This window comes from Molothrus aeneus, chromosome 32, assembly GCF_037042795.1.
Source record: "Molothrus aeneus isolate 106 chromosome 32, BPBGC_Maene_1.0, whole genome shotgun sequence".
NCBI lineage: Eukaryota > Metazoa > Chordata > Aves > Passeriformes > Icteridae > Molothrus > Molothrus aeneus.
In genome coordinates, this window is record NC_089677.1 from 239,935 (window position 1) to 257,056 (window position 17,122).

At 41.7% G+C, this 17,122-nt stretch overlaps 1 protein-coding gene across 2 annotated transcripts in view; it reads left to right on the forward strand.

The window, feature by feature from the left end:
- Nucleotides 1–17,122, forward strand: part of LOC136568456 (fatty acyl-CoA reductase 1-like) — a 136,049-nt gene that overhangs the window by 113,419 nt on the left and 5,508 nt on the right. For both annotated transcript variants that reach the window (XM_066568454.1, XM_066568455.1), the window contains exons 5-11: nucleotides 1,268–1,445; nucleotides 2,525–2,569; nucleotides 7,286–7,404; nucleotides 8,450–8,517; nucleotides 11,832–12,003; nucleotides 15,761–15,890; nucleotides 16,739–16,866. In XM_066568454.1, coding sequence (XP_066424551.1) covers nucleotides 1,268–1,445; nucleotides 2,525–2,569; nucleotides 7,286–7,404; nucleotides 8,450–8,517; nucleotides 11,832–12,003; nucleotides 15,761–15,890; nucleotides 16,739–16,866 — 840 coding nt within the window. The remainder of the gene's footprint in view (nucleotides 1–1,267; nucleotides 1,446–2,524; nucleotides 2,570–7,285; nucleotides 7,405–8,449; nucleotides 8,518–11,831; nucleotides 12,004–15,760; nucleotides 15,891–16,738; nucleotides 16,867–17,122) is intronic.

Consider the following 17,122-nt stretch of genomic DNA (forward strand, 5'->3'; position numbering starts at 1 on the left):
CAGATTTTTAATGCAATCCAAAACTGAGAGATTTGGTGCATCCAGCCCTCCCCTGTGAATCAGTGCTTTCTCATACAACTTCCCATCTGTGCCCAATGAGAGTCATCTGAAAAGTGCTGTGCCACCTGAGCCACCATGTCTTTGAAAGGTTGACAAGATCAAGCAATTTTTCAGTTGTGACAGTCGGCATCATATTTCTCTCCCCTTGACCTCTGCCTTTTTCTGAAACTCAAGATAAGGAGGGGTGAAGTGAGGATCTGCAGGAAGCAGTATCCTTGCAGTGCCCCTGGGAAGAGTCCACGCCTTCAGACTGAACTGGAAGTCCGTTGACTTAATTACAAATTGGATTATAGGAGCTAATCTTTGATTCTCTGGTGTAACGCCAGGCTACTGGGACCCTGTCAGGGACTGGCAGCAAGGGCTCTGAAAGCACAGCCAGTTCTTGTCTTTTGCACCCAGATGCTGGCAGGACCTGTGAGGTGCTGGTGCTGTGCCAGGGAAGAGCCTTTGGATGTTAGGCCCATCATGCAGCTTTATCGTGGTAAGGGCTGCTTTTTAAAATCTATCTGCATAACTGCTTCTGATGGATTAGGTGCTTGAATACCTTCAAAAAATAAAAACCAACTTGTCAGAGTACTTTTGGGTTTTTTTTGGTGATTTGGTTTTGGTTGGTTTTTTTTAAGCACCAGCTGTTTCCTGTGTGAACAAACACATGGTAAGCCTGCTAGGAGGAACCCTAGCAATATAACCCTGCAAATGATGGAAATCCACTGTTGGAATAATATCCCTGTAGGACATTTTTCCAGCTTTTGAGACCTTTTTGTTGTTACGTTACTTGCTAATTCAAGGTTACCTGGAATATCCTGAAACATATTTGGGAGTATACATGGACTGTGTTGGCTGAGGATGAGAACTGCCTAGTGGGATTCCTGTCTGGGACAACTCCATCAGGCTGTAGACCATGGCAATATTTATGTTACAGATTGCAGTGAAGCATTACCCATGCAAGAGATTGCTCTGAAGTGAGTTTGTAGAGGTACCTGAATTGCAGCAGGGCATTGTAGCATGAAGCTCACCAGGGTTTATTTTGCACCTTGAAGACAAAAGTGACTTTCTCCCACAGAGCAGTTTTAAATCCAAACCTTAAATATCTTTGACTGGCTTATCCACTGTTTCAAGTGAGGATTCCTGTCTCACTGGTCTGTTTTGCCTGAATCTTTTTCTCTCCCTGCACGGTGGATGATAATGTTCTCCTTGTTTCCTGTAGGTGGTTGGATGAATCCATCATTCAAGACATCACACCCAAACTACTTGGGGAGTGGCCCAACACTTACACCTACACCAAAGCCTTGTCAGAGTACCTGATTCAGCAAGAGAAAGGAAACTTGAACATTGCTATCATCAGGCCATCCATCGTGGGAGCCAGCTGGCATGAGCCTTTCCCAGTAAGCATGAATACACAATTCCCTACCGAGAGCCTTTGGATGCAGCTGGAACTGTGGTACTGTCAAGAATCTGTCCCTCCTTGTAGCAGTGTCTTGAGAAACAGATGTCCACAGTGCATAGGGAGATGTGCAGAAGAGGTAGAGATCCTGTGCTGGAGTAGAACAGCAAGCCTTCTTCAGCACCTTAGAACTCCTGTGAAAAGACCACATTTAAGCAATAATAACAAGAGCTGGGATAGTTATAATGCAGAATGCTGGGCTTGCAATTGATTGTCCATTCAGGCACACCAGGAGAGTTTCTGTGCTCAAAATGTGGGATCTGATGGTCAGTTGTACTCCTGGTGCATTGTGGTTGAAGTACAAATGTCAGGGAATCAGTAATTAAATGCAGCTGTACTTTGGAATGAGATAATTCATTAAGCTAAATATACCAATAGGAATAACGTGCCCTAACATTGCAGCCAAATTGGAAAGGCAGCACAGAGTCACCTTTGGCTTTCATGTAGCCTGAAGTGTGCCAGAGATGGCTGCGATACAGCCAAGGCTCTGGGCCAAGCTCCCCATCTTGCAAAGACAAAGAGCTCTGTTTGGTGTTACAGCCTGTTCCAGGTCAAACAGCTCATCACTGCTCTGAACTCCAGCTCCCACAAGTGGCAGCTTCCCTGACCTGAAGTAGGATGGGATTCAAAAGGAGTGTTGCGGTTTTGTTTTGGGGTTTTATTCTTCCCTGCTTTAGAAATTAGCTGGAGAGGCCAAATCACCCTTGGTGACAGCTGCATGTTTTCTGTCAAGGGTAAATATTAGTCCAGCTGTTTTCAGCAAGTTTATTCCTGAGGCCAGCGAATAGGAAAGAAGTGATTTCTAAGAACAAACCTAGATTCTGTTGATGGTGAGTAAATTGCATACAGTGTATCCCCTGCTACTGGTTGGCATCCTGTCAGCGGTCCCAGATGGGCTGGCATCCATCTAAACTGGTGTCTCCTTCCTTTTTTGTCTACACCACACCACTGTCGTCATTTAGAAGTCTGTGTAAGCAATACATCATTGAAAGGAACACTAATCATTCTTCTTTTCCACAGGGTTGGATTGACAACTTCAACGGGACCAGTGGAATATTTATTGCGGTACGTCTGGTTACTATTTAAGCTCCCCTTAAAGCAGAGTTTGAGTTACTAAAATAGCAATTCTGATAATTCTGATGTTACTCTACAGCCCCACTTAGAAACTGTGTGCAGTAAAGGGCCACAGGAATTTTCTGAGTCTGGGAGAAAGATGTTACCCACTTGCCACACATCTGTCAGCTGGTAGGACCCAGAGGATGATCTTTTTGTGTGGAGCTCAAAAAAGGACATTGAGAGAGTATTCATGATGCTGGTTTGCTAAAATGCGAATTGCAGTTCCTAAAAGCTCTAAAAAAACTAAAGGTTTGGACACATTTGGCCAGATTTTCAAAGAAAAGGCAAAAGATGTATCCTTGAAATGAGGGTAATTCACGGGTGTCACAGCTTGAATCTTTTAACACAAATTTATTTTCCAGGCCAGGTTACCACACTGTCAATACAAGCAGCAGTATATATCATTCCATTTGTCTCTGTTTGTATTGTTTCCAAATCTACTGCTATAACTTGTCATACTTCCACAATACCAAAGATTCTGGCTCCCAGTTGCCACTGCTTTGTACAGGATTTCTCTCTCTACAGACTACACCTAAATAATATGTATGATTGATTCAGACTCTGCCAGTCACATGAATAATTCACTATATTTTTTCCTAACTTGATAAAATATTGCTGTAAGATGAAAATTATCATTACAATTAGTACATGAAAGGAGTAAAGTTGCATACCTTTTCTCTTGCCTTATAATTTTTTTTTCTGAACTAAAATCACTGCCTTAGGCCTCTCTGTCAATCCATAATGCCATATAGCGCTGGGCAGATATTTACGTTCATGTATGTCCAACTTCATTGCTTTGTCAAAACTAGGTTCTAATCAGCCAGTGCAGTGTATGAAAGGATAAGTGGTCTGAAAGGATAAGTCATTGGAGAGCAGAATAAAATCCAAATATGATCTCGTTAAAAAAGTTCATTTATATCTGAAGTAGAGTATAAATAGAAACTTACAGTTATGGAGTGCACAGGACAAATAATGCTTTCATGTGAACCCCATCTATACATTTCAGAGGCATTCAATTTTTGTACACAAATTATTGACTTCTAATCATGTCACAGTTTCTTTAAAAATAAATTTTTATATTCCTTGGTGACAACTCAAGAAGCTTGTACTGCATCTCTGCTCTAGTCCCAGGATCTTGTACTGTTTCTTGATAACATCATAAAAGAATGTTATGATGTTATCAAGATCAAGGAATGCTTTGCAATTCCTTAATTTTGCAGATACACTTTTTATGTTTTCATGTGTCACTTCTATCTTTTGTAATGACATGAATTTCATATTGGACTTCTTTTGTTTTGGTTTTGTCTGTCACACCATTTATCCAGAACTGGTTTGCAAGAAACCTTGGGCCAGGCTTTGTATGCAGATGTAGCCTGTATCTTTAGATCCAAGTTAGCTCCATGGAGAGTAAAGATTATGAGATTCTAGGGTCACTATGGGAAATGCCTTCTTTTTTATATAAAAAGATTAGACTTGCACTGAGATTTGAAAAAGAGGTGGTATTTTTTGGTCCAGGTTTGAAGCTCTGAGATTTTTCAGTATAGTAGAAGAGACCATGAAATTTTTGTCATCTACACTGAGCTCTTGGGTGATGAAATATGGTCTGTAATTACATTGAGAGTTGGCCAACAAAAAGACAAAAAACAATGACAAGGATGCAGGGTGTAGAGACAAACTTGTTTGGAATGTTTTCCAGAAGGTAAATGTGTTTATTATTAGGGACCCAAAGGACTTTTTTCTTCTGAAGGGGGGAATTAATAATTTTGCAGCTTTGGAAAAGAGGAGAGTGTGAATACATCCACTAAGTGCATGAGTTAATGTTCTTGAATGTGGGGAGTTGTTTGAAAATGAACCCTTAAACATCTGAGTGATGCATCAGTTTGATTACCTGAAAGTTGTGTCAGTACAACCAGCTCTCCTGGCCAAATGTATTTTAAACTGTGATTATTAGATGAGTAGCTTTATTTGCCTTAATTAAGTGTTGAAAAAATCAAAAGGGAAGTGGTTTTGGTGGTTTGGTTTTGTGCATTTGAAATGTCCCTCCATACCAAAATACTCACTTTCAACTTCTAACCAAGCTCATCCTACAGGGAGAACATCCCTTAGATTCAGGTTTGGTTCAGATGATCTTTGATGTCATTTGGGCAGAATCTGGACTCCAAATCTTGCAAAGACTTTTTTCCTCGGTTGCAGTGTTTGAGTCTGATCATTTAATTCCCTAAATAGACACATTTCTTTTAAATATTCATTAAATATGGGAGTCCAAGTTATTTTTGATAATGTAATTATGTTTCTTTCTCCTACAGTTGCTCCAGCTGCTGTGGGGAGCTGTGTTTGTTGATTGAGGAACAAAATTAAATTAAGTACATTTCCGCTGGAGAGTAATTAACTCCTTTTGTCTTGCTGTTCCCTATTACATGCAGAGACCTTCCTCCCTGCAAAGTAGTGAAGCTGTAGGGCACAACAGTTTAATTTGTGATCTGGACGGTGACTGTCCAAAGCACCTCAGCTGAGAGGCTGTCCAGAAACATCAGACTCTGGCCAGGAAATTATTTTGGAGGCTTCACTTTGCAGTAGCTTTTATTTCACTGAAGAGAAAAATGTCAGTATCTATAAATAGAAACCAAGCCATACCTGATGGAAGTACCACTCAACCATTTTTGATGTAAAAAGTAACTTAAAAAACTTAAATCTCAAGCCTTTGTTACATGCAAAACATAGGAAATCTCAAAACCATTCGTGTGTGTATGACCATCACATGCTGCTCTGACCACGTTTTGCTGCAGATCCATCAAACATCCTCATTTGGAGGACCTCAGAAAGGTTTTTAGTGTGAAAATGTGATAGTTAATCACACAGTAGTCTCTAGTGAGCATATGTTCATAGAAGTGGAAAATTCAAAGCTGTGCTTGGTTGCCTCCTTTGTTTCCTTCTGCCATTTTTCCCCCCTTGAAAAAACCCAGTAATAAGAACACAAAGAAAATCATAGTGATGTTGCAAATTAAAGCTTTAGTGTCTGAGCCTAACCATATTTCAGCTTAGGGCAGCAGAATTCAATGCATGACACAAGTTTGAGGAGGATGGAGTGAGCCATGTAGGGAATCTTGCACTGTTTGTGTCAGAGTCTGTGATCCCTCTGACTGATGCACCAAGGATGAGATGGTACTACTCAGAAGTCCTAGTTCCTGAAAATTAAATCATTCAAAAGTGTTATTCCCTTACTTGCAAGCTGTGAAATGCAACAAACTCATCTGATTGCAGACATGGAAAGGTGGAGGAGAACAGCCTCCAAAAGACCCCAAAAGTTAAACACCTTCCAAAGAGGGATAAAGTGTCCCTTAAAATGCACCAATGACCACTAGACAGTGGTATGTGCTTTACAAGTTAATAGCAATCTTAAATGCTTATTTAATGACTTTTTTTTTCTCCTCAGATTTAAGGCAAGGGGTTTTCCACAACTAGGCACTTCCTGTTTAGTTGCTGTAGAAAAATTTAATCTCTTTTATAATGAAATTCGAGTTTCAGATTGTATGAAAATAATTTAAGAAAAGCTGTAACATTTCCTTTGCCCTACCTTTTAAATATTGATGGATCTGTAGCAAATGTTCATGTGCTCCTTCATTCGGTCCTTCTCTCTGTTTTTGCACAGATCTAAATTACAAGAGCTTTTATCCTTCCTTACTTCATCAGCACTTTTATCCTCTCAGCTTTTTCCCTTGTTCCTCAGCTTAACTGCATTGTTTCCCACATAAGAAAGAACTTGATTGCAACCATGACTCTGCCATGTTTGGTTTCTTCTCTTATGTGCTCTGTTGAGCCCTCATCTGTGACACACCAAGTAAAGTTCCGTCGCCCCATTTCACCCCCACCTTTCTGTATTTTGCCTTGTCCTGTGAGATCCAGTCTGCCATGCTGTTGCCATATCTCTCCTGTGGAACCTCCAAAGCCTCATTGGTCATAATGGAAGCCCCCTGATAAGCATTCAGGTTAAATGTACATATTTTGGGGAGCCTGATCCCCTGAAAAATGCACTTCCTACTGAAGGAAGGTGAAAATTTTTTGTTCTTGCCTCTTTCCTCTTTTTGGTTGTCAGTGCTTTGTATTTGCACTGATTCCTTTACTGAGTTTTGGTGGGTCATGTGCTCTTCAATGCAGGGGCCATCCTTTGTATCTTTGTGCTTAACAGACAGCTTTGGAAAAGAGGAGAGTGTGAATACATCCAAAGGAAAGGTAGTCAACTTTTCAAAAATCCTACAGGTGTCATTTTCAAAATGACTGTAGTCTCTGAGGTATATTGAGAACTCTGTCTTCCTGTGTCATTTAAGAAAATGTAACTTTCAGGCATGCACTGTACAACTTTACCGCCGCAAATTCAGATAGATTTCTCTCCTTGGGTATTTTCTTTCATATTGAGTTAAATTAAGAGTCCCAGCTTTTCTTGTACACAGCACAGACATCATCATGTTTCTAGGCGTCCTCTGGAAATCTAGGAGAGCAGGATCCATGGGAGATCCATCTTTGTGGTCACAGAAACCAAATAATCTGCAACAGAAAAACCTTGCTACAGTGCTGGCCTGTGCCCAGTGCATGCTGCTGGAGTCCTGCCAGTTAAATCTCAGCCCAGCCTGAAGTGGGTGACTGTTTCCCTGTCTCCCTGTCCCACAGGCAGGCAAAGGGATCCTGCGGACCGTCATCGCCAACAATGAAGCAGTGGCAGATATGATTCCCGTTGACGTTGCCATCAACCTGACTCTCGCAGCTGGGTGGTACACAGCCGTGCACAGGTGGGACGGCATCCCTCTTCGTAGCATTCCTTTTGGCCACACACCTGAAACATTTGCTCCCTGCACCAGCACTTTACAGGGAACTGGGAACTGATTAAAAATCAGTGCAAGAGGCTGGTTGATTGATTTTCTGGTTGGTGTTTCCTCCCTGTGGGTGGGCAAGGACTGAGAGCATAGGAGATGCAATAAAGGTAGGGTTTAGAGTTAGGAAATCTCTACAGCTACGGGTAAGGCCTGTTTCTTTTGCCTCTTAGAAGTCACTATTCTGAAGGCCAAGAGTTTTGCAGCAGTGGTTTTTGGGTCTCCTTTTCATTGAGCTGCTTCTCAAGTGTCTTCTGGAGTTCTCTTGGTAAAAAAAAGCTCTATTTGTTTTCCTTGGGAAACACTGCACAATGGAAATATGTTATAGGCTTATACGTTATACGATCTAAAAAAATCTCCCTTCTTTGCATTGTTGAGAAGAGTATGTAGAAATGATATTAAGGATTTAAGGTCTTTTCCTGTAAACCTTTGGCCTGGCCTTTAATCATTAGGTAGGACTACAGAGAATAAACTACATGAATTATTCTGGAGGTTTATGCAACTCTGAGAAATCAAACCCAGGCAAATAAAAGGCAGAAGTGTTTTCCTTTGAAAGACAGAGTAAGCCCTCTGAGCTGAGAGTAGAGCTACATCCAGTAAGTTAAATAAGGATCCTAAAAGGACCTTGCAGAGCAGCTCACCAGCTTTCCCCTCAAAGCATTATTAAGATAGCCACCAAATTAAAACTCTGCAGTTTTCAAGTATAGAGTAAGAAAAATTATTTCATCACTTGACACCCTTGGCAAAGCATGCTTAGATCAAGAAAACTGTTTGATTAATTCTTGATTTATGTTGAAGGAAGAAATAAAACAAGTGTGATCCATGTTTAGTTCCACATCAGAAAATGCAAGCTTTGTTTGGTATTAAACTGGGAATTTACTTGAAATTGATTGTTTTTGTAATCCCATCTCTAAAAAATAGAGTTTCTTCACATCTCAAAATAATACTTCTTTCTGTTTTCCAGACCAAAAAACCTGTTGGTGTACAACTGTACAACAGGGGGAATCAACCCTTTCTTCTGGGGAGAAATGGGTAAGGTCTTATTTAAATGGAGAGCATCAATACTGTTCCTAACACTTTGAAGAATTGGTTTCCATAGTTTAGGTGGCATTTGGAGTCTGCCATTCAAACTGTATTTTGGGTGAGGGTCCTGTGATATAAAGGGTACTTCCAGACCAAACCATTCTAGGATTCTGTGATACTATGGAAGTGAAGTGGTCTTTCTTGTCCATAAGAAAATTCTGAACAGAATTAAGAGGTGTGCACTTCAGGAGGAAAACATTGAGATGACTGGTGGGCTTCAAGAACAGTTTGTATTTTGATCATGAGTTTTGTGGGAAAAAAAATCAAATTATTTTGATGGCTGACTTTTCTTCAAGTGGATGTACTTCCAAGGCAGGGGTGAAAGAAAGGGAGACACATCCTGATACCCTTGAAGAGAAAAACTCATGCTGAAGCTAAGCAACAGAATTTGTCTCAGCTGTGTACTGTGAAATACTGTGTACAGGTAGTACATTCATGGACAGATGTACTGGGCCTGGTTTACTTTCTGTTACCCCTGCATTTATATCTTTGTGCTTTAAATACAGGAGGCTGGCTATTCCATCTCTCATACTTAGTTTTGCTTTTCCCTTGCTTTATTTACATGGCAAACTAAGTCAGCAGAGAATGAGACCATAATTGCATTTACAGAATAAATGTCTTAACCATTATTTGATCACGTGGCCTAGCAGGGAAGAGGTTTCCGTAATTGGCTGAGTTCTGAGGACATCATATCCAGCTCCTGGTTGCTTTTTTTTTTTTTTTTTCCCTCTTTCAATGAGAGATGAAATGTTGTGGTTAGTCAAGATCTTTTGTGGCTTTTTCACAGGAGTGAATGCAAAGCTCTTCACAGGCTGCTACTTCAGCAAAAGACACCATAGCACCACTTTCTGAGGTTTGCTTTTGTTAACCCTTTTTCAGTGTAAATTTGCTGATGAAAACAGCAAAGTATTTAGTGCATTGTCATTGATTTTATTCTATTCCTCTGCTTGTAACTGTGGAATTGGCCATGAAGTCATCTGGGTGCAGCAGTGGCAGCTTCCATGAGCAGCTGAGCTGTGTGGTGGAACTGAAGGCAAAATTTTCTCCTTGGGTGACACTATGAAGCTCTTTCTTCCCCATGTTGTAGCCACAGTTTTCCTGTGAGAGAGCACCATGCTGCAGAGAATTAGGATGGAGTATTAAAGTGCAAAATTTTGCCTTTAAAGATGTTGCATGGCTGAAGAAATGAGTTTGGGAAAGATTTACTGCATCACAATGTTATGACTGCAGGCATCCAGTCTGAATCCTTATTCAGACTCCTACCAATTTCTTTTTAGGAAATACACATAATTCCGTTCAAGGAGTCAGGGTGTGTGACTGGTCATCAGGATGGAGGGTTCTGAGGGTCTGGAAGCTGCTGAGAAACCAGGGAAGGGAATGGGAGTCACCTGGTCTGCGACTGAGCATTTTAGTGCAAAGCAAACATGGGTTTTGCAGAGGTATGGGTCTGGGCTATCTGGTTAGGCCAGGTGACACCAGGACCTGCTGTAGGAGTGACAGGTGTACACAAGGTAGTAGGGATTTTTCAAGGGGAGAGGCTGGATTAGGCTTAGGATACCAAGGGTTCGGAACAGAAGTGGCGGAGATGGTGATGCTTTGAGTACACTTTGAGTGATGAGCTGCTAGGGAGTGAGGGGGCGAGGGAGGGAGGAAACACCCATTGCAAGGCAGTTCATTCTAAAGTTCCTCAGACACAAATAAAAACTCCTAGTGTTAAAAGGGGCCTTAACTGATTTATTTCTTTTCCAAATAATGCTATGCCTTGAGGTTTTTCTTTTTCCTTACTTTCTCAGTATTTTGCCTACTTATACAAAGATGTGGTCAAACAACTAAATTTTTATCTGATGAAGCATATTCTGCTTTGCTGTAATGTGAATCTGGTTAGTCTGTACTTGGTGAAATACATTTTGCAGTTTCTCCTCAAAACTAAACCGTAAAACAGTCTGGAGATGATGTTCAGTGTGGCAAAAAATTAAATTCAGTTTATTCTTGTTAGTCTACCTGGGTAAGACCTGTGTCCAGTTCTCCCCCTGCAGAACCTGCCTTTGAGTTGTAGGATTTGCTGCTGTGTTTTTTTGTTGAGGTTGGAGGGAAGGACCCCCCCACCCACTAAGTCTTTGCAGTAGCTCCTAGAGGTGACAGATTTCTAGTTTGGGGTTCTTAGTAGAAGTACAGCAAAAGTCACTACTTGAAGTGCAGTAATGAGCCGAGCACAGACACTGGAGAGTCCTATCTGAATGTTACAATTGGAATCTGCTTATCTGAGGATGATCTGGATGTTTCTTGTGACTTGCAAATTCTCATCTGATTTTCTATTTGTAACATACGCGAAGAGACTAAACTGTTAATATGAGCACAGACTGATGTCGTTAACTCTCAAATAAATTTTTTAGAAAGTGAAGAAAGCCCACATATTCTTCTTTCTGGAGCTTGCTGGTGCTCAGGAGTAAGAGCACCATCTGTTTATCAGTCCCTAGGATGATAGTCTTGCACTCAGTTACTGCAGTTCTATTAAGCCTCTGCAATATGCAAATGTCCTAGATATGCACATCCAGATACCAGTTTGTGGCACTGGGCCATTGCCAGAGCTCAGAATCAGACCCAGCATATTTTGTGCCTTAACATGCAGAGGGAAGGGAAGATTCCCACCCTATCATTTGTTTTTGGGTTAAGAATGCAAGACAGTTTGCTGCCTTAGAGCATCCAGAGGTCTTTTGAAAACAGGCAGACATTTGATGTTGTGGGTCAGATGTGGTTTTGAATGGACATAATGAAGTATTTTTAAAGCTATCACCCTGTATAAGCGACAGACTAACTCAAACATCAGCCCATTGGAAAATCTGACTGAAAATTAGAAATGTCATTTTTATTTTTGGGTAGCAGATCAAAGTTTGCTTTCAGTGATCTAATGAAATGTTAGCACTTAACAATTTCTTTTACATCTGCTGCAGGTGAAAGCAGAACTGCAGCTTCTTGAAGCTCTTAAAGCTGCCTGCTTTTCCTCCTTTATGCTTAGGTGCTTTGACAAGGAGGTTTTTGTCTGCCAGTGTTAAGTGTGGAGCAGGATTGGGTTTCAAATACGCAATAGATGGAATTGTCAATTTTCATGGCAGAAGGGACAACCTGGTCCAAGCTCTGTTGACACAATTCAGAGAGCTGTGGGCTGGAGGTGCAAAGCACAGCACCTTGGGCTGTGCTGCACTGTGCTTCCAGCCCATCTGGAAGTGAGTGATTGCCAGTGAAAAATGCCTGTTCCCTTGCAGGGCAGTACGTCATGTCCACATTCAAAAGGAACCCCCTGGAGCAGGCCTTCCGAACACCCAACGCTCACATGACCTCCAGCTACTTGATTAACCAGTACTGGATCACTGTCAGCCACAAGGCACCCGCCATCCTGTACGACCTGTACATGAGACTCACAGGGAGAAAGCCCAGGTAAGGAATGGTGCCCTCAGCCTCCTGTATACCTGCCACTCCAGTGGAGAGCAGAGCTTGAACCAGTGATGAGAACTGGAGTCCTTGAGTTTCTTCCTGTCTCCTTCTCTTGAGGAAAATGAGGAAATGCATGGCTGTAGTTAAACACAGCCTAGGGTTTGCACCCTTCCCACCACCTGGAGAACAGCACATCTTTTGAACTCAGTTTTACAGACTTCAGAGGTTCCCAAGGCAGACAAGGGCTGGTAGTCTTGTCTTCTCTATATCCACATCTCTACCACTTCAGCTTTCCAATGGGATCACCCCTATCTGGCATATGGACTTGAGCCTGGCAAGGTTTAGAACATATCAGCTAATACATTTTTTTCCCCCATAAATCAGATCCCTGAGTAGCTGTTTCCAGCACTGGTCTGAAATCTAGGAAGCAATTGTTTCTGAGTATGATTAAATTCTAATTGTATTTAGGAGGGCAGTTCACCATTATGGGTGGTGTTTGAGCCCTGGCAGTGGTAGGGCTTGGAAGAAACAGCAATATCTATGTCCCATGTGGAAGGAATCCTCTTTGTAAGTGACGCTACTCCAGACATTGTCCTCCTTTACTACCCTGACACCACATAGGAGGATTTGTTGTGCAGTGTGAGAACAGGATGCCAGCGCTGTGTTGATGTCAGCTGCTCTGATTTATCCCTGACATTCTGCTTTGGAGGCAGATTGGTCCGTAAAAAGATTTACACTTATCCCAGCGGAAAGAATTACCGTAGAAATAGAGGTAAACTGAAAATTAGGCTGGAATCTCCAATCTTTGTTGAAAGGGGCAGCAGTAAGATCTTGGCACTGCCATTGCAATTGACATTTCTTTTCATGAAGCTGACTGGCATAATTAACCAGTGGACACTGCCTGCAAAAAATGCTGTAGTTAAATGTCAGACAAAACTCAGCATCATCTTCTGAACTTTAAGATTTGCAGCCTCAGCAAAGATGGCTCCCCAATGAAGTTGGGAGTTTTCCAAGTCTTCTTTTTTTTTAATATAGTTCTCCTTTTCTTTTTATACACTACTTCAGCTCATCCAGGTATTGCTGCAATGTGGTAGGAAGCACAGTAGCAGCTCATAGTTTCTTCTTTTCCTAGATACCTGAATATCAGACCTTTATGGTCTAAGGGCAGTAAACCACATGAAATAAAAAAAAGAAGCCTTTTTAGGTGTAAGCTCATTTCACATAAATTTCCAGATATCAAACAAAACTGCCCTAAGTGGTTTCCTGTGAGTGCTGCACATCTGTCTATGACGTAGAGCATAATGTGGTTTTATACCCTTAGTAGTCCCTTGGGGCAATCCTGTCTCACCTGAGGATCTCCTCATGCAAGGCTATGTATGGGAGTAAATAAAGAAATAATCGCTGTAAGCAGTTTATTAGAAGACAAAAAGCATGTCTGAACTGTGGCTACAGTGAGAGCTAATACTCAATTTATTCCTCTCAGTTCCTCCATAGTGGAGAATGAGATTTCCTGTAAGAAACCTTTGCCATATTTCTACTCAGTTGATGTTTTGCAGAAGACCTTTCCTTCATACAAATTATTAGTCAATGTTTTGAATGTGGTCACATCAACTGAGCTCAGACAGTTGACATGAAATGCAGTTTTCGCACACACCTCTTCAGATCATAGAATCACAGACTGGTTTGGGTTGGAAGGAAGCTTTAAGATCACCCAGTTCCACCCCTGCCATGTACAGGGACACCTTCCACTATCCCAGATTGCCCAGAGCCCCATCCAGCCTGGTCTTGAACACTTCCAGGGATGGGGCGGCCACAGCTTCTCTGGGCAACCTTTGCCAGGGCCACTCCACTCTCACAGGGAAGCTTTCCTCCCACATATTAAAGAGTTGGTTCTCTTACCCTTTTTTTTTTTTCTGTCATTTTCCATTAGTCCTAAGCACTTTAAAGATTTTGGGGAGTCAGCTTGAGGGGCAGCTTTAGATCTTTCCAATCTAGCTGCATTTCTTCCTCCCAAGTTCCTAAAATGTATTAAAATATTCACAAAGCTTGGCCCCATGATGTTTGCCCTACACAAGAGGATTATTCTGAAATAATTTTAAAGCAGCTCAGTTAAACTGTATTCAGTCAAGGTGCACATAATTATTCAGAATGAAGGTTCCTTTAATGTGATGGTCTGCTTTGCTTCTAAAATGAAAGCCACTTTACAAAGGAGTGCTTGTCTAAGGTTTTATAGTGCTCTTTCCAGTTGCTTTGGGAGAGCTGCACACTTCTGCTCTAAACTGGACTCATTGTGTCTTGCTGTGCTGTGCTGAGTGCTTATCACGGTGGCAGTCACATGCGCAAAGGGAGAGGCCAGCCTAGCACCATTCTCCCACAGACTGCCACCTTTTATTTGTCACAGCAGCTGTGTTACCCCCTGGGCAGCTCAATATTTTGCATGAAAACAGCTCTTTTTTCCACAAAAATTAGCCTTTTAATGCTTTCTCCTGCCCTTACCCAGTGTGAGAGGACATGGTGTCCTCTCAGAATTGACCAAGCCCTGTACATCACACTTTAAAACAACTGCCAGTGGCCTTTTTTACTCATGACCACTGGGACAACTAAAATAATCCTGCAGGGTAGGACAGCATTACTGTCATCCACTTTTGTATTAAAAATTAGTAAGATAAGGCCAAGACACAACAGAGGACCTAAACCTACATTTCCCAAGTCCTTAAGCAGTTATGCCTCTGAAGCAAGACAGCAGAGACGTGGAGCTGTTGGAGGGGGTCCAGAGGACGGCCATAAAGATGGTCAGAGGGCTGGAGCACCTCTCCAATGAGGACAGGTTGGGAGAGCCAGGACTGTTGAGGCTGGAGAAGAAAAGGCACATGGGAGACCTGGTAACAGTTTTTCAGTACTTTAAGCAGACTGGTGGGAAAGAAGAGGAAGGACTCTTATCATGGAGTGTAATCATAGGATAGGGAGGAATGGTTTCAAACTGAAAAAAAAGTACATTTAGATTATATAGGAGGAAATTCTTCCCTGTGAGGGTGGTGAGGCCCTGGCACAGGTTACCCAGAGAAGCTGTTGCTGCCCCATCACTGGAAGTGTTCCAGGCCAGGTTGGATGGGGCTTGGAGCAACCTGGGATAGTGGAAGGTGTCCCTGCCCATGGCAGGGGTTGGAACTGAGATGATCTTTAAGGTCCCTTCCAACCCAAACTACTCTGTGATTCTTTGGTTCTGTCTGAAAACTGAAGTTGAGCAAATGACTTCTGAGCTCAGTGTCCATATTGCAGATGCGGTCACCAAATACTGGCGCTAATGCCAAAAATCAGAGCCTTGCTTCAATACACAACTCAGGCTTGGGAGCAGAAGAAAATTCCTGTGGCAGAAAGAAAAGTACCCACCTTGAAAACAGCAACACTGTACCTTTGTGGTGCAGACTTCATACCAGCTCAGATGGGCTCTTCCCTCCATAGCAGTGGAACATGAGGTAGACACAGCTTCCAACCCTTGCTTAGGTCAGAGCAATGATGTGGACATCAGTGGCAATGCTGCTGGCTCCCACGTTGGAGCCAGCAATAAAAGCTGGGTAGCTCTACGCTCGAGCTCAGCTGGAGCAGTTGGGATTTGCTGGGCAAGTTCTCAGCCTAGTGAGTAGCAGGGCAGTGCTCAGGAGGAATTGGAATGTTTATTCACCTGGATTGGTGGAAACACAAACCAGCAGCTTCTACATAAGGTCAGACTTCCTGCTCATCTCTGATCCCTTTGTTTCAGAATGATGAAGATTATCAATCGGCTGCACAAGTCTATGACACTCCTGCAGTATTTCTCCACCCAGTCCTGGAACTGGTCTTCAGATAATATGAATATGTTAATGAGTCACCTTAACACAGAAGATAGAAAGGTAAATGTGTCTTGAATATGGGTTGCTAATCTCAAATTCTTTCATCTGCAGCAATTATTTTTGGTGTATTGTGGAGCATTTAAATGATATCTGGATGATTGGAATTGTTTTTAATCCGAAATTATTTATTTTAGGAGCTTTCCATTTATTACAGGAGAATGTCTTCAGGTCACTGGCAACCCAACCTATTCTATAAAAACTTCTTCCTCTCTACAAAGCCTCTCTTTGCTCTAAGAGACAGCTGCCTGAGAATTTGCTAACAATTTGTCCAATATGAGCACCCAAAATGAACTGGGGTAGTTGGCTGCAATGAGATTTTGTTTATGCCAAACACCAAAGTGATCTATTTCTTGGATTTCTGTTGATCTAGCTGCCAAAAGAGAATGCAGCACAGCTGAGAGTAACACCAATGCAGAGGCACCTGTTGACTCAATGTCCAGTTAATTTATTTACATATAATTTTAGTGACATGTTAAAACTACATGGAGGTTTTAATTTCATTTCATTTTCATTCAATCTGTTTGCCTGTGTGGAATGCCATTTTTCTTCCATGATTCTGTGTGTGTGTGTGTGTGTGTGTGTGTGTGTGTGTGTGTACAAGTTGCTACCTGACTTTATTTTTTACCAGCTAGCACTCCATTTCTGCTTGCTTTGCTCAGATTCCCAGCTGGGTGGGACATTAATCAGCAGCTGTGAAACACAGTCTGTCAGTTCTTGGAGCTCAGTGGCTTTGAGAATTTCAGAGAGAGGGCCTTGTCAGGAACAGAAATCAATGAAGAATTGATGCTTCAAGTGAACTTGTTTTGAACTCTGGTGTTCAGCTTTCATTGTTTGTCTTTAAATCCCAGTTATACAACTTTGATGTTCGCCAGCTGCACTGGTCAGAGTACATTGAGAGCTACTGCATAGGTGCTAAGAAGTACTTGCTAAATGAGGACATGGCTGGAATTCCAGCAGCAAAGCAACATCTACGCAAGTAAGTCACACCCAGGGACAAAGAGAAGAGGAAGAGCTCCTGGATAACTTTGGGGAAAATAAGTCTGACTACATTGCAAAATTATTATTATTATTATTATTATTATTATTATTATTATTATTATTAACGCAAGTAAGTCACACCCAGGGACAAAGAGAGGAGCTCCTGGCTAACTTTGGGGAAAATAATTCTAACTACATTGCAAAATTATTATTATTATTATTATTATTATTATTATTATTATTATTATTATTAT